The following is a 25,569-nucleotide window of genomic DNA, read 5'->3' on the forward strand; positions in this document are numbered from 1 at the left end:
ATTCTGTGCTCTAAAGACTGACGCACATCATGTCAGGGTGTTGTTTAAGGATGTTTGTGGTGAGTGATGTGTTCAGGGTTTGGGCCAGGGGACTTCTTGCTCTGTGGCTTGTGGTCATATGCAGAACACTAAAAATGGAGGACTGAAACGATTCCTCATTGCAAAGTGATGTGAAAGATTTCGGAGTTTGGTTTGGGCTCGTCGGCAGGTGAGGCTGAGACACACCGGAGCTCCATCAGCTCATCACACCTCCCTGCATCAACGACTGTGGCCTGAGGTTGTGGCTGTGTGTGAGACAAAACTGCAGCCACGTGTTGTTAGAAGTGACAATCGAAAAAAGAAAAGTGTGAAAGAGTGAAGTATGTGGTGCCAAAAGGAGTTACTGCAAAAAACAGGACGCTTTGAAAGAACCATGAATGAAAGAAAGAGCCACGAGCTTTATTCGAAAGTAGAAAGAATAGAAAATGTGTCAGGACAAATTGTTGTTTTAGGATTGTTTGTTTGTTTGTTTGTTTTTTTTAGCACAAATATTCAAAGAGCAATAAAATACACAAAAATTTATGCTTAAAAATTCAGCATAAAAAAATTCTGGCCACAATTTTTAGTTTCTAACACAGGAGATGGTGACAAACCATGACTGACAGACTGAATAAACTCACCTTGTTTTATGTTCATGGATTATGTGTGATAATTAAAAAATAATTGAAAAAGAGAAATTACAAATTAAAATTTGAGTGAAAATAACATCTTTTCACAAATCAGTAAATTGCAGGGTAAAAAAGCTCATTTTCCCCTGTAGAAATGTGAAGATTGCTTTTGGAGCTGTCATGATCGTTGCGAGGTCATCACACTTATACAGGGTTGTGTATACACGTGTAATTACAACGGCTAAAATGAAAAACAGCAATCCATAAACCATCACAGTGGCTGTGCCTTTTTTAATACTGAATGGCTAAAAAACGTGTTCAGGTCAGTCCAGTTAATGTTCCCGCCTTCAGTTCCTGCAGTGGAAACGACTGACCGTGACAGCACCGCTACATGTGCAGAATGTGAGCAAGCTAGCAGAAACTAAAACCTGAGAAATGATAAAATGGACAATGGTCTACAGAGACATCACCGAGAGATTTAACATGAAAGCATCAAAGATTCTCCTCTTGCTCGTAGAGATTCACGCCTGTGCTTTCATGACATTTAAGCTGACTTTAATGTTTCCTTGATCCACTTCAGTTGTTTCCTTGAGACAAACGAGTAGACTCCAGGTTTTTTAATGACACCACAACCCCGTCCAAAAGAAGTGACTCCAACCAGCGCTCCATCGCACAACAGCGGCCCTCCTGAATCCCCCTGCAGCAAGAACAAACACATGACAGTGTCTCAGGTGTTGAGCTGAATGCAAGGAAACAAGGAAAAATACATGTATTCTTCATACGTACCTGACAGGTATCAGCGACGTTTGTACCATCTGAACCAGCACATATCATGTCATCAGTGATAACAGGGTCGTGGCCGTAATAATCACGAGAGTTGCACTTCTGCCTGCCGACCACAGTCACATTGACAGACTTGAGGACGTCTGATGGTCGTTTTGTTTCGGTTATTCCCCATCCAGCCACCAGACACCTGCTGCCAGCTGCCGGGTCTCTGGCTGTGCGTAACTTGAGCCATTTGACTGCCCCGGTTTTCTTTGCTGGTTTGTTAAGCTAAAAAAAAAAAGTATACATATAATTAAGTTAATTCTTATTAATTCTTATTATTAATTATCTAATTAAGTCAATTAATTTAATCTTGTTAAAATGATGTGGCTAACACGTTAACGAGCTAACCAGCCCCGCGCTGCGATCTGTGTTAACGAGGTATTAGAGATTTGCCGCTTTAATGCAGTTTTGGCGTTAACGTCATTTTATTGAGATTAACACTGGCAGCACTAATATATACATAAATATGCAGCATTGTGCTGAACTTTTGCACCATCAGTCATTCACTCATTTATTTTTATGTTTTCCTGAAATATCTGCAGTGATTTGTTGAAATGTGTGTGAACGTGTCTAAAAAGAAAATACTTTATTTAATATGAAAATGTTGCATTTTTTCTTTACTTGCTTTGGACACTGAATCATCTCCTTACCTTGAGCAACATGAGGTCGTTGCCCAGAGCGACACTGGTGTAGCTGGGATGAGGAACGTGTGTCACAACCTCTCGGATCTGTTTAGAATTTTCTTCCCGTTTCTTGATGGAGTGTGCTCCCAAAGTCGCCTTATTCATACTGCAAAACACACACACACACACACACACACACACACACACACACACACACACATTCTAGTGATGACTGTTTACATGTTTTAAAAGTTAAAAGTTCAGGTTCAAAAACAATAATCATAATTGTCTCATTGCATGTGTGTTATTATATAGCACAGGGGTGTCGGACTCCAGGCCTCGAGGGCCGGTGTCCTGCAGGTTTAGATGTGTCCTTGATCCCTCACAGCTGATTCAAATGGTTAAACGACCTCCTCAACATGTCTCGAACTTCTCCAGAAGCCTGGTAATGAACTCATCATCTGATTCAGGTGTGCTGACCCAGGGTGAGATCTAAAACCTGCAGGACACCGGCCCTCGAGGAGCTTCCACCTCTGGCCTACAGGAGAGAGGAAAACTCTGATGCAGCTGTTATACATAACACCTTCAAAGAGGATCAGCTCTACTCTCTAAGAAACAGCTTTCCTTTGGGTTTGTGAATGTTATTAATTTAAATTACAAACATATTTTGTGTAGCATCATTTTTTGGACTGTGATCACGTTCTCGTTTCGTTAAAGTGCAAACCTGTCTACTTGTTTTCTAGTTTTCTTCCTGTCATGTAAAGTTGGAAAAATGTTTATACTGCTCATATCAGTAAAATGTTTGCTGACATTATTTTTTGCTACTATAAATATAAATCCAGCAACATCATGTTTATGTCCTCACTCACAGTCAGTATATCAAAGTGTGCAGACATGTGATCCCACGCTCTAAACTATCGAAATTTAAGAAGGTCACTCTTCACAATCTGTTAAAAACAAATATAATAAATAAGCAAATATATTTAAAGAATAAGAAATGTCTTTTTCTTTTGCCTGTCCTGTTTGGCACTGTAACAATCAGTATGACTGTCTGAAGGCCAAAAAAAGCCCAACAGACTGACTTTAACAAGCGGATCATTACAGTTTTTGTCATATTGGTCCACTTGATTGTCATAGTTCATTCGATCTTCAGTATTTACTCTTTTTACTTTAAGGTTCTTACAGTCAGAACGGACAGGAGCGGGGACGGGAAAGACAAAGGAAAGAGAGACACAGATAAAAGACAGCAGATCTGTTTGATCACCTGCTGAAAAAAAACAAGCAAAAAGAGAAACACAGAAACAACCAACATGAGCATCAGTAGCAGTAAATAATAAATATTGAATGCTACACCAGACCGACAACAAATGATTATTTAGAGGCAGCAGCCACCAAAGATAGTGTGTGTTTGTGAGCACGTTTTGTATTCATAAGGTTTCTTTGTGTAACTGTCTAAGAGTGGGTATGGGGCGCCATAGCCCCGCCCCCAGGGACATGAAGTAGGCGTGGTGGAGATCCAGACCCCAGACAATTCGAGGCCCCCTAGAGCATGGGATTCTTACCCAGTGCAGTGGGCAGCTGTCAGGACCCACTGTGGATGGATTAATGTCCCTCCACAGACATATTCACCTGTCACATAAGCCATGAAAGGCAGTGAGTGTGGCTCGACTTCTTTCCCGTTGATAATCTCAGAACCACGACCTGAAGCAGAAACCAAACATCAGGACGCATAAATCAGCAGATGATGAAGTGAAGAACAGATGAGTGAAACAAACACAGCACCAACTGCTCTGTAGCACTGAACAATATCAGGAACTTTGTGTTACGCTTGTTTACATGAAGATTTAAATGATCAACAAATAAATTAAATTACAGTAGAAAACATCACTCACCTGGCTGGATGATGAAGAGGAGCACACATGAGATGAGAAGACTGAAATTCTTCAGGCAGGACATTTCTTCTTCTTCCTCCTTTGATCTGTTGAATGCAGTGAAACCCACTGTGATGCTTTATGTGCTGAGCTGAGGGGGCGTGGTCTGAGAATGGTGGGTAAGATAAACGGACACACACACACTCACACTCACTCACACAAACACACACACACACTCACACACACTCTCTCACACACACACACGTACTCACACACTCACACACACACACACACACACACACACACACTCTCTCACACACACACACACACACACACTCACACACACTCTCTCACACACACACACACACACACACACACACACACACACACACACACACACACACACGTACTCACACACTCACACACACACACACGTACTCACACACACTCTCTCACACACACACACACACACGTACTCACACACTCACACACACACACACGTACTCACACACACTCACACACACACACACTCACACACACACTCACGTACTCACACACACACACACACACGTACTCACACAAACACACACTCACACAAACACACACACACGCTCACGTACTCACACACACACACACGTACTCACACACACACACACACACACACACACACACACACACACACACACACACACACACTCACACACACACGTACTCACACACACTCACACACACACACACACGAACACACACACACACACACACACACACACACTCACAGTAATCGCTCACACACATTTCTAAACAAAGTGTTTTATTATCCTGATCATGATTATTATGATTATGAAATAGTATCAATACTATGAACAAGCACAAGTTAAACCACGCCCACAAAGTTATTTACTCCAAGAAATCTTTGAGGCTGAATCTCATTTACAGTCATGTTGAGTTACATTTAAGTGACAACAAACACAACATATAACAAAAAACACAAAACCAAAAGAAAGAACACACAAATGAACACGAACATGTGACTCATGTGCAACAACAGAGTGACATTAAAAACAGTTCTCCTCTCGCTCGTTTGGTCTCACTGAAAATGATACTTCAAAGGTTTCTACAAACTGTGTTCGAGAAAAAAGGATAAAAAGGATAAAAAGGATAAAAAGGAGACAGCTTGAAACAAATGAAAGAGCATTTCTGGAAGTAAATGATGACAAAAGACGCAGTGTCCTAATATTTACACAAGTTGTCAACACAGTTTCACCAAAGGTTGCAAAACTATATCGCTGACAGTTTTTCCCAATCGAGCTGCCACAGAAATGCTGCTGCGGTTTTTTTAATTGACATTGAAATTGAAAGCCTTTATTGTCATTATACACAGTTTAACGACATTGGAAACAGCTCTATAAAAGTGCACACGTGCTTATAGCACATTATAAAAACTATACAATAATTTAAATAAACACTTTTGCCTTCCTTCAGACAGGTTTGCTTAATTGTTTTGCTTCGGTGGTTTCTTAAGCTCAGAAAGAGTTAAAACAAAATAATATATAATTATATAATAGAATAGAATAGAATAGAATAGAATTCAACTTTATTGTCATTGCACATGCACAGGTACAGGGCAACGAAATGCAGTTTGCATCCATCCAGAAGTGCTTTAGTGATATAGATATATTACAATATATATTAGCAATAATATAGATATGTGAGTATATTACAGAAATGGGTCTATTATGGTATGTTATAATGTACACGGTATGAAGTATGTTGTGAATATTCTATAACTGTAAGTATGTACAGGCTGTAGTGAGTACAAGCTACAGTGGGGCAAAAAAGTATTTAGTCAGCCACCGATTGTGCAAGTTCCCCCACCTAAAATGATGACAGAGGTCTGAGTGTATGAAACGTCAGTGAAACGTCTTCAAGCTACTTAAAGAAGTCCAGACGCTTTTCTTTGCAAGTCCTAATATTGACAAAGAATTGTTGTTGACACGTTCGTTTCACTAAAAGGTTGCAAAACAATACGGTTTACAGATGTACAGATATGTCGCCAGCTGCATGGTTTTTTTTGCCCAACTTCAGGCAGTTTCATTATATTGGTTTGCTTCAGTGGTTTCTTGGGCTAAGAAGAGTAAGACATATTACATATTAATTATGTGGGAAATATGTCCAGTGATTATTTAAAAACCATGTAAGGCTAAGGGGGTTAGGCTGCAAAATGTTGAATTTATTTGGGATTTTCTTTAATTCACACAGGATCAAATTTGTACATATTCAGTTAGAATATTGATATAATGTGTGCATGAGGGTGGGCATGCATGTTTGTGTCTGTGTGTGCCTGTTTGTCTGTGTCTACGTCAGGTCGGGTCTTAGACTCCACCTCTCTGGGAACTCCCAAGCCCTCCAAGGCCTTTCTCCCCTCACCACACTCCCTGCCGGTAACTGATGCCCTCAGGGTTCGGTGCGTTGGTGGTTCTTGGTGTCCGGGGCTGGGCGCTCAGGTATGTACCAGCTCACTCCCGGTGACTACTTGGCGGGGGCTGGCGCCTGTTGCTCGGTCAGGCCTCTTCCGGGGCAAAGGGGGCCCTCGGGCCTCCGGCCTCTGGGCCTGCAGCTTGGTTCACTCTGGCACAGCTGGCACACCACTGCAGCCCCCTCTGGCTTCTGCTCCATGGCTACTGGGTGACCCCTCATCTGGGGCTCTCCTCAGCTCTTCCCAGGAGGGTGGCACGGATGCCCCTCCGGTGGTCCTCCTTGGGCTCTCACACTCTGGGGCCTCTGGATGTCTGGGGCCTGGATCTCCTCCATGCCTGCTTCATGCCCTGGGGGACGGGGCTATGGCTCTCTACATCCTCTAGCAGACCATTACATGTGGAAACCATTTGAATACAAGCGCGCTGATCCACACAGGTGTGCACACGGGTGTTCACTGTTCATAGACATAAACTACACCTTTCTTCGCTGTGTTACGGATTCAAATATTGGGGATGGATACAAGAGGAAAAACCACAATAACAACACTGGTCGGGTTGAGTCAAACGATGATTTTAATGATCACACGCGTGGGAGATGGACACCGTACGCAGACAGCATCAGATCTCAAAATGGTGGAGCATTGATCAAACTCTTATAGCCTCTGGTTCTCCCACCTTATCATAAAAGCCTAAACATTCACATTCTTTCTCTCACACGGCGCCTAAGCTACGACCTTGGCTCCCTGTTTATCTGCTCCTGCTGAGATGGGGCAGAAAACTCCAGTATATTCTGTTCTCTTCTAATCAGACAAATAAGGCGATGACTTTCTGCGAACAGTATTTCTTATAACTCAGCAGTATAATGCATCATAAAACAATATCATTCATTCACAATAAATCAGCAGTCTAATGTAATGCAAATCAGTTTAACAAATGCAATAGTTATCACCTTCTTCTAATTCAGGAGAATAATGCAAACTAAAACTACATAATAATTCACAATCTTTAATTAGGGGTCTAACATGGCATAAAATAATATTATAATCCCACAGCTGCTACTTCAAGGCACACTGTGTGCTGTCGGTCCTGCTTGCTACACAACAACATTCAATATTTAGTATTTACTGCTGTTTACACTTAGCTAGATTAACGTGATTGTGTTGTGTTTAGTATGTTTAGTATGTTGATCCAGGTAAGTAAATCTCCAAAAGTTGATTCTATTCATCTGGACGTAGCGCTTTGTGGGAGAAACATTTCGTCACTCATCCAAGTGACTTCTTCAGTCTCAGCTGACTGCAGGTTTCCCCAAATCTTATAAACAGTACCTGATCCTTGGGGTGGACCAATTGGACCAATTACTTGGATTATTGATCATGCATCAAGACATTAAAATAATCAAATTTACTTTGTTTTACAGCAAGAATCTTTAAGTTATTTGGAAATAGAGACATAAAAATATTTTATTACAATATGTGTATGTGGGCCATGTGTAAGCACATTGTGTTGGCCAGATTGGGGCCATACCAATTTTGGTGTGTGGGTTTATTCTAACGAGAGACACCTGAGAGTCAGGTAATGTTACACCATGGTTCTGGCTGGAACGTGATAGACGCGAGCGAAAACGCCCCAAACGCCCCTAATTTGACGCGTGCACATTCGCACCTCGACACGTGTCCAAGAAAAATCAATCGTGCCTCAAAATTGCATATTTTGACGCGCGTGAACCGGAAATGTGGGAGGAAGTTGTGCCAGACCGGTATCTTTGCAAGATGGCAGCTGTCGAGCTAGCGCTTGAAGAGAGAGTCTCCCTTCTCTATGTACTGTGGAGAGCAGAGCAGCGGCGTAAAAGACGTCCTCGCCGTACCTGGGTCCATCAGGTCCTCCAGAGGTGTGAGCAGTTTGGTGAGTTTCACTATTTGCTTCAGGAGCTGCGCCTGGATGATAGCGATGACAGCGATACCAGTCTGTCCCTCGCCCAGTTTGAGGACCTGCTGTCCCGCGTTGTCCAGCATCGCCCGCCTAGACACCAACTACAGGCGCTCAATCCCACCTGTAGAGCGCCTGTCCGTCTGCCTGAGGTTAGTAAAAGTATTTAATACGGTAGTCCTTTATTGATACCTGTGCTAATATATGCTAAACTATCGTTTATAGACTGCTAACATGGATGTGCTATGCTAACAGTGAATGCTGTCGGTGTTTGCTGAAAGCAAACTGTGGTACAGAGACGACTGTTTATAATATTTCTAGTGATACTCAGAAGGTCTCATCAAGTCCTGATTTAATTCGATTTATGCTGTTATCAGTGTTTGCAATGATAGCATGGCTGTGGTGTCACATCAATGTATGCGCTCGGTGTTTGCTGATATCAAACTGTAGCATTAAGACCACTGAGTTAACCTTTGTAGTGATACTCACTCCCTTTTTATTTAGACCTGGTTTGATTCTGGGATAGTTGAATATTTGTATATAATCCCTGCAGCTGTCAGACTCTATAGCAGGGGTCACCAGCCTTTATTAAAACAGAGTTAGATAAAACTGAACAGTTTGGTTCATCTTTAGTTACATGGTTCTATCTTGATAAGCTAGGTCTTATCACAGATTAATTTTTCAAAAAGATTAATGATTTAAGCAAGGAAAGGGCTACATGTCAACACACAACTCTTTATTTCTATTAATGTCTCACTTCATTCCTACCTGATTGACATGTTTAGGAATTATGAGTGATTGGCTCACTGTAGTTGTGAAAGTTGCTACCAATCAAATTATGATATGTTAAAGTTAAAACAAAACACAACTGACTGTTTTATATTATATCTAATATATATTATGTAATTATCCTTATAATTACAAAATGTTTTATGTAAGTTTTTGAAACAATTTTGTCCAGGTTCCTTGCCACCGGGGACTTCTGTAGGACCATCGCATTCAGTTTCAGAGTCAGTGTGTCCACGGTGAGCCAGATCACCCCCCAGGCAGCGACGGCCATCTGGGACTGTCTAGTGGACGACTTCATGGCTGCGCCTTCACCTGGAGACCGGCGGTCCATCACAGAGGGATTCCAGGAGCGCTGGAACTTCCCTCTGTGCTGTGCAGCTCTGGATGGGAAGCACGTCCAGACAAAGGCACCCCATATATCATATAGGAGACACACACATTGATATACACTAAATATTTATTTCATTTCTTTTTTGTGGTGCCCAAATTTCAGATAAAACTGAGGTTATTGTACTCGGCCCTGAAAATCTTAGAATTATGGTATCTAAGCAGATTCTTACTCTGGATGGCATTACCTTGGCCTCCAGTAACGCGGTGAGGAACCTTGGAGTCATTTTTGACCAGGACATGTCCTTCAACGCACATATTAAACAAATATGTAAGACTGCTTTCTTCCATTTGCGCAACATCTCTAAAATTAGAAATATCCTGTCTCAGAGTGACGCTGAAAAAACTAGTTCATGCATTTATTACTTCCAGGCTGGACGACTGTAATTCATTATTATCAGGATGTCCAAAAAACTCGCTGAAAAGCCTTCAACTAATCCAAAATGCTGCAGCAAGAGTCCTGACAGGGACTAGAAAGAGAGAGCATATTTCTCCTGTTTTGGCTTCCCTTCATTGGCTTCCTGTTAAATCCAGAATTGAATTCAAAATCCTGCTCCTCACATACAAGGTCTTAAACAATCAGGCCCCATCTTATCTTAATGACCTTGTAGTACCATATCACCCTATTAGAGCACTTCGCTCTCGCTCTGCAGGCCTACTTGTTGTTCCTAGAGTATTTAAAAGTAGAATGGGAGGCAGAGCCTTCAGTTTTCAGGCCCCTCTTCTGTGGAACCAGCTTCCAGTTTGGATTCAGGAGACAGACACTATCTATACTTTCAAGATTAGGCTTCAAACTTTCCTTTTTGCTAAAGCATATAGTTAGGGCTGGACCAGGTGACCCTGAATCCTCCCTTAGTTATGCTGCAATAGACGTAGGCTGCCGGGGGATTCCCATGATGCATTGAGTTTTTCCTTTCCAGTCACCTTTCTCACTCACTATGTGTTAACAGACCTCTCTGCATTGAATCATATCTGTTATTAATCTCTGTCTCTCTTCCACAGCATGTCTTTATCCTGTCTTCCTTCTCTCACCCCAACCGGTCGCAGCAGATGGCCCCGCCCCTCCCTGAGCCTGGTTCTGCTGGAGGTTTCTTCCTGTTAAAAGGGAGTTTTTCCTTCCCACTGTCGCCAAAGTGCTGCTCATAGGGGGTCATATGATTGTTGGGTTTTTCTCTGTATCTATGAAGCGCCTTGAGGCGACTTTTGTTGTGATTTGGCGCTATATAAATAAAATTGAATTGAATTGAAAATTGAATTGAATTCAAATTTATGTACCTGCTTGATTTTGTTTAAACAATTATTGCACACTTTCTGTAAATCCAGTAAACTTCTTTTCACTTCTCAAATATCACTGTGTGTGTCTCCTGTATGATATTTAACTGACATTTTTTATTGTAACAACCAACAATTTATACAGGAAAATGTCTATTAACAAGGTTGCCCAAACTTTTGCATCCCACTGTATTAGTATATTTTGTCATTAGTATAATATGAAATAAATTCTACATGTGTCAAGTCGTGTGCCAACATTTGCTGTGTAGTAGAACTGAGACATTAGTCATTATAAACATTTATTTGAAATAATATTAGAATTCTCAAACAGAAAAACATTAAACATAAATATATAAAATATAAGTATTTACAGAGAGACAGGAATAAAAAGGACCAGCTGCTCTCCAGAGCAGGAACAAGGCTGAGGAGGAAATGCTCCATTGGAGACTGGTGTGGACTCTTCAGGGACACCAGGATGGCCAGCTCCAGCGCCGATGGACCGTCCTGGGACCCGTCCCTCATCTGCCTCGGAGCTGTCCTCCCCTGTGGGCCTGTAAAACAGCACAAAACACAAAGAAATGAGAAGACTGCTACTAGATTATAATTTCAATATTGAAAAAAAAATAGAATATAATCAGATTGGTTGTAGATTTTTTAGTAAAGGTGATCACAAGAGAATCCCACCGACTAAAAAGGTATCAGTGCTTGCTGTACATACCTGTGGGTGCAGCAGCAGGAGCTCAGGGACTGGGGATGCTCTGCTGCAGAATCAGTTGGTTCTATCAATACAGTATTAAATGTTAACAGGTTACAACAACGCTTTCAAAATGCTGCTGTCATGACCAATTTAGCCACATGAGGCTGAAGTAAGGACTACTGCTCTAATGACTCGTAACAACCCAACAAATTGATCCAGTTTCCAAGAACTGGCCCATAAATTGTTTATTTGCATGTTTAATAATCCATCAATGCTGCAGTCAACCCGAGCAAAAGGAAGCTACTCCAAGGTGCTCTGAACTTATCAAGATGACTGACAGCCGTCAACAAGAAACACCCTCCCCTTACTCACCCAGCCTCCCTGCTGACACACCAGCGACCGAGTGAACACATGTCCTGCTCGTTCAACACTTCCCACATGACAACCATAAATCCAGGAATAGACACGCAACAACATACACCACAAACTGTATATGGTTGCTACAGCAGCTACAAAGTCTTTCTGTGGCATCAAAAATTAATATGTCACTGCCTTTGTTTTACATTTTAAGTTCAGTGAAACAATAATTTGTTCATTTGTTTTCTTCTAAACATATTTATGAAAAGGTTTCCTGCAAAAGACAACTACATGTAACTGACATGTAGTTTTATACTCCACCATTAGGTGGCAGTCTCTGCTATATTTTGGGGGGCACTGTGTAAGTTCCACCAAATTCACAGCAATACTGGTAACAATGATAATTAATGATAACAATAATTATATAAAAACATCTACCTAAGGAGCTAAACTGGCATTCAAGCAGTGGAATAAATGAACACACACATTATTATGACTAACACAAGACTCGAGTGCTCGGGTGCAGACGCGTATATGACTGATACTTTCAGCCAATTTAACAAAAAGAAAGAAATGAATCAGGATTTGTGGAAGTAATCAATGACAAAAGACAGAGTTGATGGAGGTGAATGTGTGCAGATCGTGTCACTGAATCCTAAGGAGGAGGAGATCCTCAACATGTGAAGCTGTCAGTTGTGTATTTCTCAGGTTCCTTTGTTTCTCATGAGTGAATATTCTCTGTGTTCATTTCTTCTGAAGAAAAGCTTTTGTACAAGAAAATCTACAGCTGATCAAAAGAGTAGAAAAAAGCAGTGAAAATGTTTCTTGGGCCTCAAACTAGACTGTAACTGTAAACTCATTATATTAACGGTGATACTTTGAAAGGTACAGTTTGAAACTGCAGTACAATCAAAGAAAAAGAGAGCAAATGTGTATTTTTATTCATGCCTCCAGCTTTATTAGAAAGTAGAAAAAGATGTTTGTTTTTTTGGTTTTCAAGCAACAGTAATGCAAAATGAAGAAAAGAAGATTTTTTTTGTGTCTTTTTCAACAAACCTGTCCACAAGCCTCATCTTCAGTTTCAGTTGGTTGTATATGAGCTGCTGAATCTGTCTGTTTGACAGTCTGAATAATCTCTCTGTTTCATATTACAATCGTGGGTTTTGTGTGCACATAAAAATTGCTTCTCCCTGGTTTTACTGCAGCCGCACTCATCTGCAACAACCAGGAGCACTCATGTCTGGGAGTTCTTTGAATTATTTGGAAAAATGATGATTAAATACAACCATGTTTCTGTCTGGTTTGTGTGGTGAAAGATGGTAAAATTTCAAACAGTGTTTCCAATTTTTTTCACAGTAGGCCTAAAATGTGGTTCATGTGGTGGACTAACCAAGTGCAGAATCTATTTAAAAAAAAGTATATTAAGCTGGCAGAAACAGAAAAATCATAAACTGTAAGAGGAACAATGAAATGGATAAAGGTCTACAGAGACAACACTGACAGATGTAACATCAAATCATGCAGACTGATGCTGTGCTTTCACACATTTAGAATAACTTCATCGTGGTTTTGATCCAGTACAGTTGTTTCTCTGAGATAAACGAGTAGATTCCAGGTTTTGTAATGATACCACAACCCCGTCCAAAAGAAGTGACTCCAACCAGCGCTCCATCGCACAACAGCGGCCCTCCTGAATCCCCCTGCAGCAAGAACAAACACATGACAGTGTTTCAGGTGTTGAGCTGAATGCACATTTACTTCAAACAAGGAAACATACATGGATTCTTCATGCGTACCTGACAGGTATCAGCGACGTTTGTACCATCTGAACCAGCACATATCATGTGTTTGGTGATCTCAGGTCTGTGGTTGTAATAATCACGAGAGTTGCACGTCTGTCTGTCCACCACAGTCACATTGACAGACTTGAGGACGTCTGATGTTTGGTTGTTTTCGGTTTCTCCCCATCCGGCCACCAGACACCTGCTGCCAGCTGCCGGGTCTCTCACAGTGTCGCCAAACTCGAGCCACTGCACTGCCCTGGTTTTCCTCACCGGTTCTTTAAGCTGAAAAAAAGTTAAAAAGAATCTCAGATATTGGTAATGAATCTCTCCACATTAACTACATTAAATAAAGAGATATTTGCTAAAGAGTTGTAGCACCACTCATTTATTTCTAATATTTTGCTTGTAAAATATGAAATATGTGCAGTGCTGAGTTGAAACATGTCTATAAAGACATGGAAATACACTTTATATTTTAAAAAAATGAAACTAAGTTTTAGTTAAGTAAGCAAAACTTGAGTTGGCTGTAGGAGGTACAGCATGTTATCTACTAATTGGATGGTTTGGTGTTTGATCCCTGGTCTCTCCAGTCTGCATGTCAGAAATCCTTTGGCAAGATACTGAACCCCACGATGCTCTCTGATGCTACGTTAGAGTGTGAGTGTGTGTGAGTGTTAGAAAGCACTTAAGCACAGAAAACAAGTGTTTGGGTGAATAAGCCATGTTGTGTAACGCTCTGAGTGCTCAGGTAGAGTAGAAAGGTGCTAAATAAGAACCCGTCCATTTATGATTTACATTATTTGTATCAGACCCTGATAGGGATGGGTATTGATAAGATTTTCACCATTCCGATTCCATTTTCGATTCTGTTTCACGATTCGATTCTTTTTCGATTCTGTTTAAAAAAGGAGAACACTAAGGTCGATTAGCTTAGAACTTTGTTTTATATCTTCTCTTTGAACAAGATAGAAATTTAGGAGTAACATGGCCTTACAAACCCAACAGTGAGATCTTAAGAGATCCACAGCCTACGGCTCTTCAATGGGGTGTCACAGGGTCCCCGGGGAAAAAAATTGTAAATGTAAAATAATAAAAAAAATATTCTTCTGTAGCAATAACAAAGTATAACATAAATTATTCTGTAGCAATTACACAAGAATATCCAGTAATGTCCCTGCCTACAATTAAACACATTCACTTACCGAAAATCGACCGTCTCACACTTCTGGGTGCAAACGGGTGCAAGCCTTTTACCACAAACTGAGTCACTGCTCGGTGACATTTGTCTATCCTGGCCTGAAAGGAGACGCTAACGGTAGACTGCAGCGAGAACTGCCAGCATCTGAGCCAGCCAATTCGTCGACTCCTTCAAATGCGTCCTTCATTTCCCCGAATTTGAAGGATGGGTCGGGTGTGTCCTTCGCGGCCCACCATATCCCAGAATTCATAGCGCGGCCCAGCAAAATTTCAGCTGCCAACAATGGCGGCCGCTGCTAAGTTTTAAAATTAGTCTTATTAATCTTTCTGGGTCACAAAATAAACTTTTAACATATTTGAAAGAAGCTTTCAAATATTTGCAAAAGTGCGCCGACGTTTTTGGAGACGTCTGTTACCCACCAGCTCGATAACAAGCCGGGGGGTTCAGTGGTCACTCGAGTCGGCGAGAACAGCGGAATCGCTTCGTCGTTTTCAGATCCCCGCTCTTTTGCTACTCAGGTTAAACATGATATATAAATCACTTAAAAATGTAACTGTTTTCATTTTTTCTGTGTTTTATTTGTTCCGGAGTAAATCGATTTGGCTGAGATCAAAGGTTTTAGATTATTAGATTAAATAAAACGTTATTAATCTATCGGGTGGGTTCCTCCGGGATTTTCACACAGCTGAATAAACGTCAAACAGAAAACTGGTTAAACAGAAGTGTGAGACGGCCGAGAGTTTACTCCAGTCTCCTGTTATATTTTAGATAGCAAGGAGCAGACGGCCGAGTTTATTAAACTCCACCGACACAGCGCTGACGCAGATCTGAAGGCTAGACCGTTCCGTTTCACAGCCTCGCACTTCCGGCCTTCTCGGTCTTCAAAGGACCCGGCCCACGTAGACCGCGAAGGCCGCGTCCTCCGAAGGATGCAGCCGACATTTTGGAACACAGCATCTGTCTGTCTGTCTCATCATGGTCACCTAAATGCACAGTAATGGCAGGTTTGTAATAAGGCAGATCGCGCTAACATAATATGCATTGTTAGTTGATTATTTTCCTGCCGCATTAACGGGAGAGGACGTGCAAACGTTACCGCTGCTGCTGGGTTGAGATTCACGAGTCCGGAGCGGAATTAAAAACATGACATTCATTTAAGGTCATCGTGTGTTTTGTGAGCAAATGCTTTTGCATATTCGTAGTGTTTCCTCCCTTAAATGAAATATCTACTTTGCAAGTATTGCAAGTTGCCCTGTTGTCATCCGTTCTCGTAAAGTATAACCAAACTTTTGAGCGTTTGAGCCACCATGTTTCCTGCCAGGTAAATGACGCTCCGCAACGTGGTGACGTCATTCGGGGCGACTGGAATCGATAAGGGAATCGTTTGCAAAAATGGCAAACGATTCCAAGGAACTGAAACAGTGGGAACCGGTTCTCAACAAGAACCGGTTTTCGATACCCATCCCTAGACCCTGATATATCACCTTACCTTCAGCAACATGAGGTCATCGTCCAACCTTGCACAACAGTAGTCAGGATGAGGAAAACTTTTCTCAACGACTCTTTGATGCTTGGAACTTTCGTTTTTCGTTCTGGAGTGGGCTCCCAGGATCACCCAGTAACTCCTGTAAAAGAAAAAACACAATCTGGTGATGAAGGTTTACATATTTAAAAGGTTAACAGGTCAGCGGCTTCTAAAACAGTCATCATAGTTCCTTATTATTGTGTATTACTACATATGGCTGGGTTATAGCTGTTACTGAGCTTTGGGTGAATCTGCGTTATTTTTTCTTCCAGCTGAATGAAGAAATTAAAATTTACATAAAATGTTTTAGATGAAGAAATGTATCAAATGTTTGATGTGTATGTAGCTGTGACTTCTGTGTTATTTTAAGTGAGTGCAACACTTATATTTTGCTTGTTATTCCATCTTAAATAAAACTTTCTAGAACACCTCTGTACAGATATTGTGCTTACAAGAGAGGGAAAAATCAGCTTTAAATATTCTATATTCATCCTCTCCATTCAATGTAATTAGCTTTGCATGTATAATTATAGCAGTGTGTAATATTCGCTTTCTCTAACGAAGAGGCCAGCCACCGTTTACAGAAAGCACATTTCTGCTGCTCTGGCCCTGATCTCATTCTTTCAGTAACTACCCAGAGCTCGTGACCACAGGTGAGGGCAGTGACCTCTGGGTAGTTACTGAAGGAATAATAGTCTGTTGAAAATAAATACTGCATTATTTTTAAAATTGAGGAAAATAGGACCTCAGATTCTTACCCAGTGCAGTGGGCGGCTGTCAGCACCCACTGTGGATGGATTAATGTCCCTCCACACCAAGAATTAGTCACAGTTCTAAGATAGGCCATGTAAGGCAGTGAGTGTGGCTCGACTTCTTTCCCATTAATAATCTCAGAACCACGACCTGAAACAGAAACCAAACATCAGGACACATAAATCAGCTGATGATCAAGTGAAGAACAGATGAGTGAAATAAACACCTGAAGGATATCAGCAGTGTGACTTTGCATTACGCTTACTTACATGAAGATTAAAATTACCAATCATTAAATTAAATTAGAGTGGAAAACGTTACTCACCTGGCTGGATGATGAAGAGGAACACACATGAGATGAGGAGACTGAAATTCTTCAGGCAGGACATTTCTTCTTCTTCCCTCTTTGATCAGACGCTGAATGCACTGAAACCCACTGTGATGCTCAGCTTTGTGTGCTGAGCTGAGGGGGCGTGGTCTGACATTGGATGAGTAAGATAAACTGACACACCCATCCAAACCCGTCAAGAATTTAGAACAAAAGAAGTCCGCTTAAAAAAATAAAAGAGCATTTGTGGAAGTAAATGATGACAAAAGACAAAATGTCCTAACATTTACAAAGGACAGTTTTTGATACGGTTTCACCAAAGTTTGCAAAACGATATCGTTGACAGTCTTTCCCAATTTGTTCCCACTTTTTTTCTTTGCCTAACTTGAGACAGTTGCTGTCTTGTTTGCTTCACTGGTTTCTTAAGCTCAGAAACAGCTAAAAAGAAAGAAACATGTTGTTAATGTGAGCAGTAGCTGCAGCGATGTACTGAAACGTACAAATCATCAAACAAATATTAACATTTGACACAGATAACATGAATATATAAATGTTTTGTTATAGCAATGGTTCAGGGCAATAACTATTAAAACATTGGAAAGCCTGTTTACTTCCCCTTAAATGGCGCCACTTTTGTAAGGAAAGTTCATTTGTGGGTTGAGAAGCAGAATATTTGGCTTGTGCCAATGAAAAACTTGTCAAATCTTCTCTGCCAATGCCAGACAGCTTATTCTGCTACCGGCTCTGGTTTTGAGCCTGTGGTATGCATCCTGCAACAGTTTGTGTCCGCTTTAAGCATGCCACGTTTCACTAATGGGCCAGTAGCGGTTTTTGATAGCGGTTTTTGGGCGACACGGGTGGTTGCCCGGGGCGGCATCACGGGCATCGGCAAAAAATAAAAAATAAAAAAAATAGCTCGTACTCATACCGACATCAGCCAGCGCATATTGGGAATGTCACAGGCACCGATTGGTTTTCTATCGCCCATTTGCTGGGAGTAAGGGCGCCCTCCGTTTGCGAGCTGCGCCTGCTGCTTGGGGAGGGGGAGGGGCTGGCTGCTTCCAAATAGAGCACATTTCATTCATAATGTTGTAAATCCAAGCCCATCATGTATTCATGATTTGAATCCTGGGTTGTGTGAAATCCCAGAAATAAACCTTAGACAAAGTGAATCTGTGAACTAAGGTGTAGGTGTGTTAGGTTATGTTGTGGTGATCCTCGAGTTTGGGGATTTGTGTTCATACTGGAGAGCAAAATTAAAACCAATGGAAGATGGACAAGAAAAGTTCAAAGCCATCAGGTGCTCAGTTTAGAAAATAGAGAAAAGAAGAGAAACGAGCAAAAGATGCAGGTAAGCAGATGTGTGATTGGATGATGGCAGGTCATCCTGAACCAATCAGAATCAGAATACTTTATTAATCCCTGATGAAACTTACAGTTACAGTTGCTCCAAGAAGAAATGGTAAAAATAGTAACAGTAACAGACTAAACTCCAAACAATACCTTATGTTACAGATTTTAATATTAATTAATTATTGTCAATTGTTTTGTCCTGTTCTCATTGTATGACGAATTATGATGGCTGTTTGGTAGCTGTTTGCATACTATGCACACTCTCTCTCTCTCTTCATATGTGTGTTTCTCTGGTGAAATTCAGTGTGGTTCCGACAACAGTTTTATGTTAATGTACAATCCTTGATTTGCCTTGTGTGTGTGTGTGTGTGTGTGTGTGTGTGTGTGTGTGTGTGTGGTGGTGGTGTTTGGGGGCGGGTGCCAGAGGGAGTGTTCACCCAGGGCGGCAAACAGGCTAGGACCGCCACTGCACAGCATTATTTGGAGTGAGCCTTAGTGCCACCTCCAAACTGAAGGCCAGGTTCTAGATAACAGGACATGTAGGACTAGGAAGCGGGCGTCCCAGAAACATGGGACCACAAAGCATACATTTCATGCACAGCATTTCTAGGCAAAGCCAAGACAGTTGTAGCCTCAGAATCTCATCTCGTGGTGGCTGACAGGGCAGTGAAAGTTTCAGGTTTTTATTGTTAATAGTTTTTGAGACATTCAAATTCAAACATTGCCTCCGATTGTCACGGCTGCCGCAGCAGTCATGTGGAGAAGTGAAGGAGGACCCAAGTTGCAGACAGCAGCGGTGATGCAAGTGAGTTTATTTAAAGGGTGGCTGTAGCTCAGGTGGTAGAGCAGGTCATCTACTGATCGGAAGGTTGGTGGTTCGATTCCCGGCTTCCACTAGTCTGCATGCCAAATATCCTTGGGCAAGATACTAACCCGAAATTGCTCTCCGATGCATCCGTTGGAGTGTGAATGTGTGTGAATGTCAGTTGTGCTTGTGCGAATGGGTGTGAATGGGTGAATGCACAAGTTGTGTAAAGCGCTTTGAGTGCTCAGAAGAGTGGAAAAGCGCTATATAAGAACCAGTCCATTTACAGTGAACGATAAATAACAAAAGCGAGGGCAAAACTGAACTGGGGAAAACCACTAACAAACAAAACCTGAAACGATAACTCACAGAATCACTCGCAGGGAAAACATAAGGAGGGAAGGGAAGAGATGAAGAGCAGGGAATGGAGCAGAATGAGGCGCAGAGATGACCAAATAATACAGATGAACCAACAAGGAACACAGGCAGGAACACACTATAAATACACACAAGGTAACGAGGGAATGACACACCAGAGGGGAACACAGCTGAACCTAATTACACACAACGAGACACAAACCTTCAAAGCCAGAATGACCCTTGATCAGCACAACACTTTCATTTTTTGAACACTTTCATTTTCTTTCAGTGTTTCTCAAAAGCATTTTTTTTTTTTTGCCTGTCCCGTTTGGATCTTTTGCATCAGAATTATTGTCTAAAGGCGAAGAAAGATGCCCAACGGATTTACTTTACCAAATTGACCATCCCAGCCTTGGGTCTATTTGATTCACCTTTTATTGTTTATTTTATTTATTTTTTATTTTCACTTGCTAAATACGGGACAGACTTGAATGAGGAAAAGAAAAGGGAGAAAGGAAGAGGGGGAAAAACAGCGGAGAAGAGGAGCGAATCATTTAATTTTTAATTCAAGTGTACAGTGGCAGTCGTTTAGTTAACAATCACATGCAGTTTCCATATTTACAAATGGAAGATGAAATCCCATAAAAGGTTTTCTGTATCAGCTCTGTAAAATATAAGGTCTTCAGTCAAATTCTGCACATTTAAAATATTCATAATACAAAACTGAAATAAAAATAATTTACATTTTGCACTTGATAAGAAAAGTGTAAACCTGTTATTTCAGAATTATAAAAAGCAAGTAAACACTGAGGTGCACAGCTTTATATGCTGAGCTGAAGAAATGCAGTCTGAGCAAAATGGACTCATCCACCCAAAACCTTCACAGCCGATGGGTGAAACTGAGCTTTAATATCTAACACACACATGCACACACATACAACGGCTGCACTACATGTCTGCACCCGGTGATGGGCTGGTACAGTCTGGATACAGACTTATAGGCTATCATCTCCCAGCCCATGCAGGAGACTCTGACAGCACTGAGCAGCTCCTTCAGTGGCCACGATGTGGGACGGAGAGATTCGGCGGGTCTTTCCTTCTAACTGCTGTCAGACTCCACAACAAATCCACACAAACGTGCACACACATCCACACATGTGAAATACTACTAAGTGTAATTTATGTTATCATGTTTTGCTGGTATGTCTCTGAAACTGTGATCTATCCTTATAAAGTTTATGAACGCTGCGTTATAATCTAGAAATGAAAAAGAAGACAGGTTGAAAAATCAAAAGAACATTTTGTGTAATAAATGTTGATGAAAGACACATTGTCCTAACATTGGTACAAAGAAAGGTTTTGAAACAGTAATTTCCCCAAAAGGTTTCAGAACGATATTTTCCCTGTCAGGTTGCCACATCTTTGCTGACAGTTTTTAGCCCATCATGAGTCAGTTTCATTATCTTGGTTTGCTCTTTGATATTGACCAACATAAATCATTTTTATCAGGATGTCCTAAAAACTCAATGAAAAGCCTTCAGTTCATCCAAAATGCTGCAGTAAGAGTCCTGACAGGGACTAGAAAGAGAGAACAGATTTAAACCATATGTCTTAATGACCTTGTAGTACCATATCACCCAATCCAGTCTTTAAGTGATGACGTGATGAATCCTACTTCCGGGCCTAAAGTAGCTGCGTTTAATATGGCTTTTGTGTTGTTAACATGTTTAATGTTTTGTATTTTCTTCTATTTAATCTCAAAAAGCTCCTAAAAACAGTCAGTGATCACTAGGGATGGGTATCGAAACCCGGTTCTTGTTGAGAACCGGTTCCCACTGTTTCAATTCCTTGGAATTGTTTGCCATTTTTGCAAACGATTCTCTTATCGATTCCAGTCGCCCCGAATGACGTCACCACGTTGTGGAGCGTCATTTACCTGGCAGGAAACACGGCGGCTCGAACGCTCAAAAGTTTGGTTATACTTTACGAGAACGGATGCCAACAGGGCAACTTGCAATACTTGCAAAGTAGATATTTCATTTAAGGGGGGAAACACTACGAATATGCAAAAGCATTTGCTCACAAAACACATGATGACCTTAAATGAATGTCATGGGTCCACGTCACCGGCAGTCATCAACAGATGCGGTGAGTCGGAGGGACTGTGTTCATTTTGCTCCTTCCGAGCCTGGACTTACAACCTCTGAGTCAACCATTCCTGAGCCAATGAACTCTATGACAGCCAACTCAGGTTTTGTCAAATTTGAAATCGCAGGGTCTGAGACTATTTCTTCCCAGGCCATATTTTCTGGCTCCATGGATTTTAAAGGTCTCTTTCATGTTCCTTCCGAGCCCAGGAATATAATAACACATACAGTTAATGTCGGCTCAGAGTCTGTTTCCATTAAGACTGTTACTGCAGTTAAAGAACTGGCTTTTCCGGAGACTGAAATTTTTCCCAGGGCTTCCCCAGAGGTTGAGTTACTGTCCTCAGCTGATTCTGGACCCCTGGAGTTAACAGAATCTGTACAGTCAGTGAAATTAACAGACTGTTTTTTATTTTTTCATGTGGAGCAGAAAAGTAATCTAAAAAAGACTGTTTTCCCTGAGCCTGCCTCCCTGCCTCTTTGTGCTCCCCTTCTAAGGTCAGCTGCAGCCCTGCATTCTCCTGCTCCTGTCCCAGTTCCCCAGGAGAGGAGGGTTGGGGCCCAGTTGATCCCCGTTCTGGTTTCCAGTCCGGCTGAGGCTCTGCCGGCCTCTGTACCCGTATCAGCTCCTCGGGTGAGGACAGCAGCTGCCCGGCCAGAAGCCCGTTTGGCTGCCCAGCTGTCCCTAGTTCAATCTCCTGCTGCCCAGTCATCCACTCAATCACCAGCTCCACCATCACACCAACCGCCACTACAATCTGCAGCTCCACCCACTCAATTTCAGGAGGAGGATAGCACTTCACAAACTTTTGTTGCTCCTCAAGACCTGACCAACTTAGAGACTTTTACTCTATCCAGTGCCTCCCCAGGGACTGAATATCAGCATTCAGTTAACTCTGGACACGCAGAAGCAAGCACAACCTGTCTTTCCTGGGAGCTCCACAGGACTGTCTAAACAAATGATCCCCTCTGACTGCTCAGAGGAGTTAACACTGCCACCTTTGTTCTGCGCTGGAAGCTCTAGTGAGCTCATGCGGCCAGGTAAGGACTGCATCCTGCTGTTACACCCTGAACAGAGCCGCTGTCCTGCGCAGCTCCAACCAGCGTCGTCCCTGCCAGAGGTCCCCTCGACTGCTGGTTCTGTTCTGTACCCGCCAGAGGTCTCTCTGACTACTGGCCCTGTGCCTGCCTCAGCTGGAGGGTCCAAGGGGCTCGTTCAGCAGTCTGTCTTCGCTGGAGGGGCCAGAGGAGCCACTTCAGCCATCTGTCTCCGCTAGATATTTCGGGGGGCCCGTCCAGCTGCCTGTCTCCGCTGAGGGACCAGAGGAGCCGCTTTAGCCATCTGTCCTTGATGAAGGAATCGCTCCAGCGCCTTGAGTCCTCTGACCGCTCTGATCCCACTCAGCCACCTCCTGTGTTTCCACCTGCATTTTCCACACTGTCGCCTGCAGTGCTTCCAACAGCTGTTAAAACTCCGGTGCCTGCAGTGCCACGACCTGCAGCTGGCTCGCTGCCGTCTGGTTCCACAGCTGCCACGTCTAGCCTCTACCTTGCCTGGTCCTGCGGTTGCTACACTGCCGTCTGATCCAGCTCGGCCTGGATCACCTCACCTCTGCAAGCCACTTTCCAGGCCTCTAGCTGGACATCATCGCCATCGCCGCCGGCCCATTGAACGAGGTCCCTGCCACCATGGCCGCGTGGTCTGCCTCCAGGCCCATTTTGTCTTTTTCACTGGCCTCCGGGTCGGCCACCTGAATTGCTAGGGCTCATGTGCTGTCGACCTCCAGGCCGACCCCCTGACTTTATTTGTGGACTCGTGTGATCTAGTTGGTGTTTAATTATTTTCTTGTGTTTTGGACTGATTTGGACCCATGTCATACCCTCAACTTGCTGTGTGTTTGTTATGTCCTGTCCTCCAGCACCTCTGTTTAGAGTCTTATTTTGTTTTGCTTTGAGTTTTATTTTATGAAGAGTTTGTCCAGTAATAAAGCTGTATTTTCAGTTTAAGTCCCGTCTCCAAGAGTCCTGCATTTTGGGTCCACCACTTGTGCCTACCTGCCACACAGCCAACCATGACAGAGCCTTCAGTTTTCAGGCCCCTCTTCTGTGGAACCAGCTTCCAGTTTGGATTCAGGAGACAGACACTATCTCTACTTTCAAGATTAGGCTTCAAACTTTCCTTTTTGCTAAAGCATATAGTTAGGGCTGGACCAGGTGACCCTGAATCCTCCCTTAGTTATGCTGCAATAGATGTAGGCTGCCGGGGGATTCCCATGATGCATTGAGTTTTTCCTTTCCAGTCACCTTTCTCACTCACTATGTATTAACAGACCTCTCTGCACTGAATCATACCTGTTATTAACCTCTGTCTCTCTTCCACAGCATGTCTTTATCCTGTCTTCCTTCTCTCACCCCAACTAATCACAGCAGATGGCCCCGCCCCTCCCTGAGCCTGGTTCTGCTGGAGGTTTCTTCCTGTTAAAAGGGAGTTTTTCCTTCCCACTGTCGCCAAAGTGCTGCTCATAGGGGGTCATGTGATTGTTGGGTTTTTCTCTGTATTTATTATTGTGCCATCTACTGTACAATATAAAGCGCCTTGAGGCGACTTTTGTTGTGATTTGGCGCTGTATAAATAAAATAGAATTGAATTGAATTATCTCTTGTATTTTGAAGGATAGATTTGGAGACTGAGGGATTGAGCTTCCTCAGCTAAAGCCTCCAAACTCTGGAATGAGTTACCTCCACATGTTATGCTCGCCCTCACCCTCCAGATTTTCAGAGTGTGCTTTAAGACTCATCTTTATTCTTTGGTTTTCAACTCGGTGAGAGAGCTTAGGAATTTAGACTGTCATATTTTGTCATGTACTTGACCTCAGTCAGGACGATGGTGAGGGCGGGAAAAGGCAGACGTAAAAACATAGAAACAACAAGAGGAAGTAACATTAAACTATGAAGTGAACAAGAGTTTGAGAGAGAGGCAAAGACTATCTCGTGCAGACACGAGGACATGGGAGGTAGGAGGGAGAGGAGGAAACAGTCAAACACAAAAGAAGAAGAAACTGAACCAGAAATCAGACATGCAGACCTTCATCATCATCATCATTCTTCAGTGTTTATTTCACTCTCACTTCTACACCGGCATTCATACCGCTGCAGAACAACAATTACAATAAATATCACTCAACTGAAGTCATCTGGCAGGATACCAAGCTTAAATTAAAACACAAGCTCTGTGTGTGTGTGTGTGTGTGTGTGTGTGTGTGTGTGTGTGTGTGTGTGTGTGTGTGTGTGTGTGTGTGTGTGTGTGCGCGTGCATGCGCCCAGGCTCGATTCTTGGAAAGGTGTGTAAATAACACTCCAGTTTCCTGAAGTTATGTAATTTCGAGTAAGGACGATGTAGCCCATCCCTCATCCCGAACATCCTCACACCTTAGGATAAAAG

At 42.4% G+C, this 25,569-nt stretch overlaps 1 protein-coding gene across 3 annotated transcripts; it reads right to left on the reverse strand.

The window, feature by feature from the left end:
- Window positions 1–913: 913 nt before the first annotated feature.
- On the reverse strand, window positions 914–17,569 carry LOC120716133 (granzyme K-like). 3 transcript variants are annotated; one of them, XM_040003519.1, is made up of 5 exons: window positions 17,460–17,566; window positions 3,661–3,799; window positions 2,126–2,264; window positions 1,434–1,700; window positions 914–1,344 (listed from the first exon to the last, which is right to left on the reverse strand). In XM_040003519.1, exons 1-5 carry the CDS (start codon window positions 17,521–17,523, stop codon window positions 1,192–1,194), a joined length of 762 nt encoding a protein of 253 aa, XP_039859453.1. In that variant the 5' UTR covers window positions 17,524–17,566; the 3' UTR covers window positions 914–1,191. The 3 variants fall into 3 exon arrangements, with proteins under 3 accessions (XP_039859453.1, XP_039859452.1, XP_039859451.1); XM_040003518.1 differs by lacking the exon at window positions 17,460–17,566 and adding an exon at window positions 3,991–4,117; XM_040003517.1 differs by lacking the exons at window positions 914–1,344; window positions 1,434–1,700; window positions 2,126–2,264; window positions 3,661–3,799 and adding exons at window positions 12,806–13,574; window positions 13,671–13,940; window positions 16,346–16,481; window positions 17,140–17,284 and having other exon boundaries at window positions 17,460–17,569.
- Between the last annotated feature and the right edge of the window lie 8,000 nt (window positions 17,570–25,569).

The sequence above is a fragment of the Simochromis diagramma genome, unplaced genomic scaffold (genome assembly GCF_900408965.1).
Source record: "Simochromis diagramma unplaced genomic scaffold, fSimDia1.1 OVJJ01000583.1, whole genome shotgun sequence".
NCBI classification, from domain to species: domain Eukaryota; kingdom Metazoa; phylum Chordata; class Actinopteri; order Cichliformes; family Cichlidae; genus Simochromis; species Simochromis diagramma.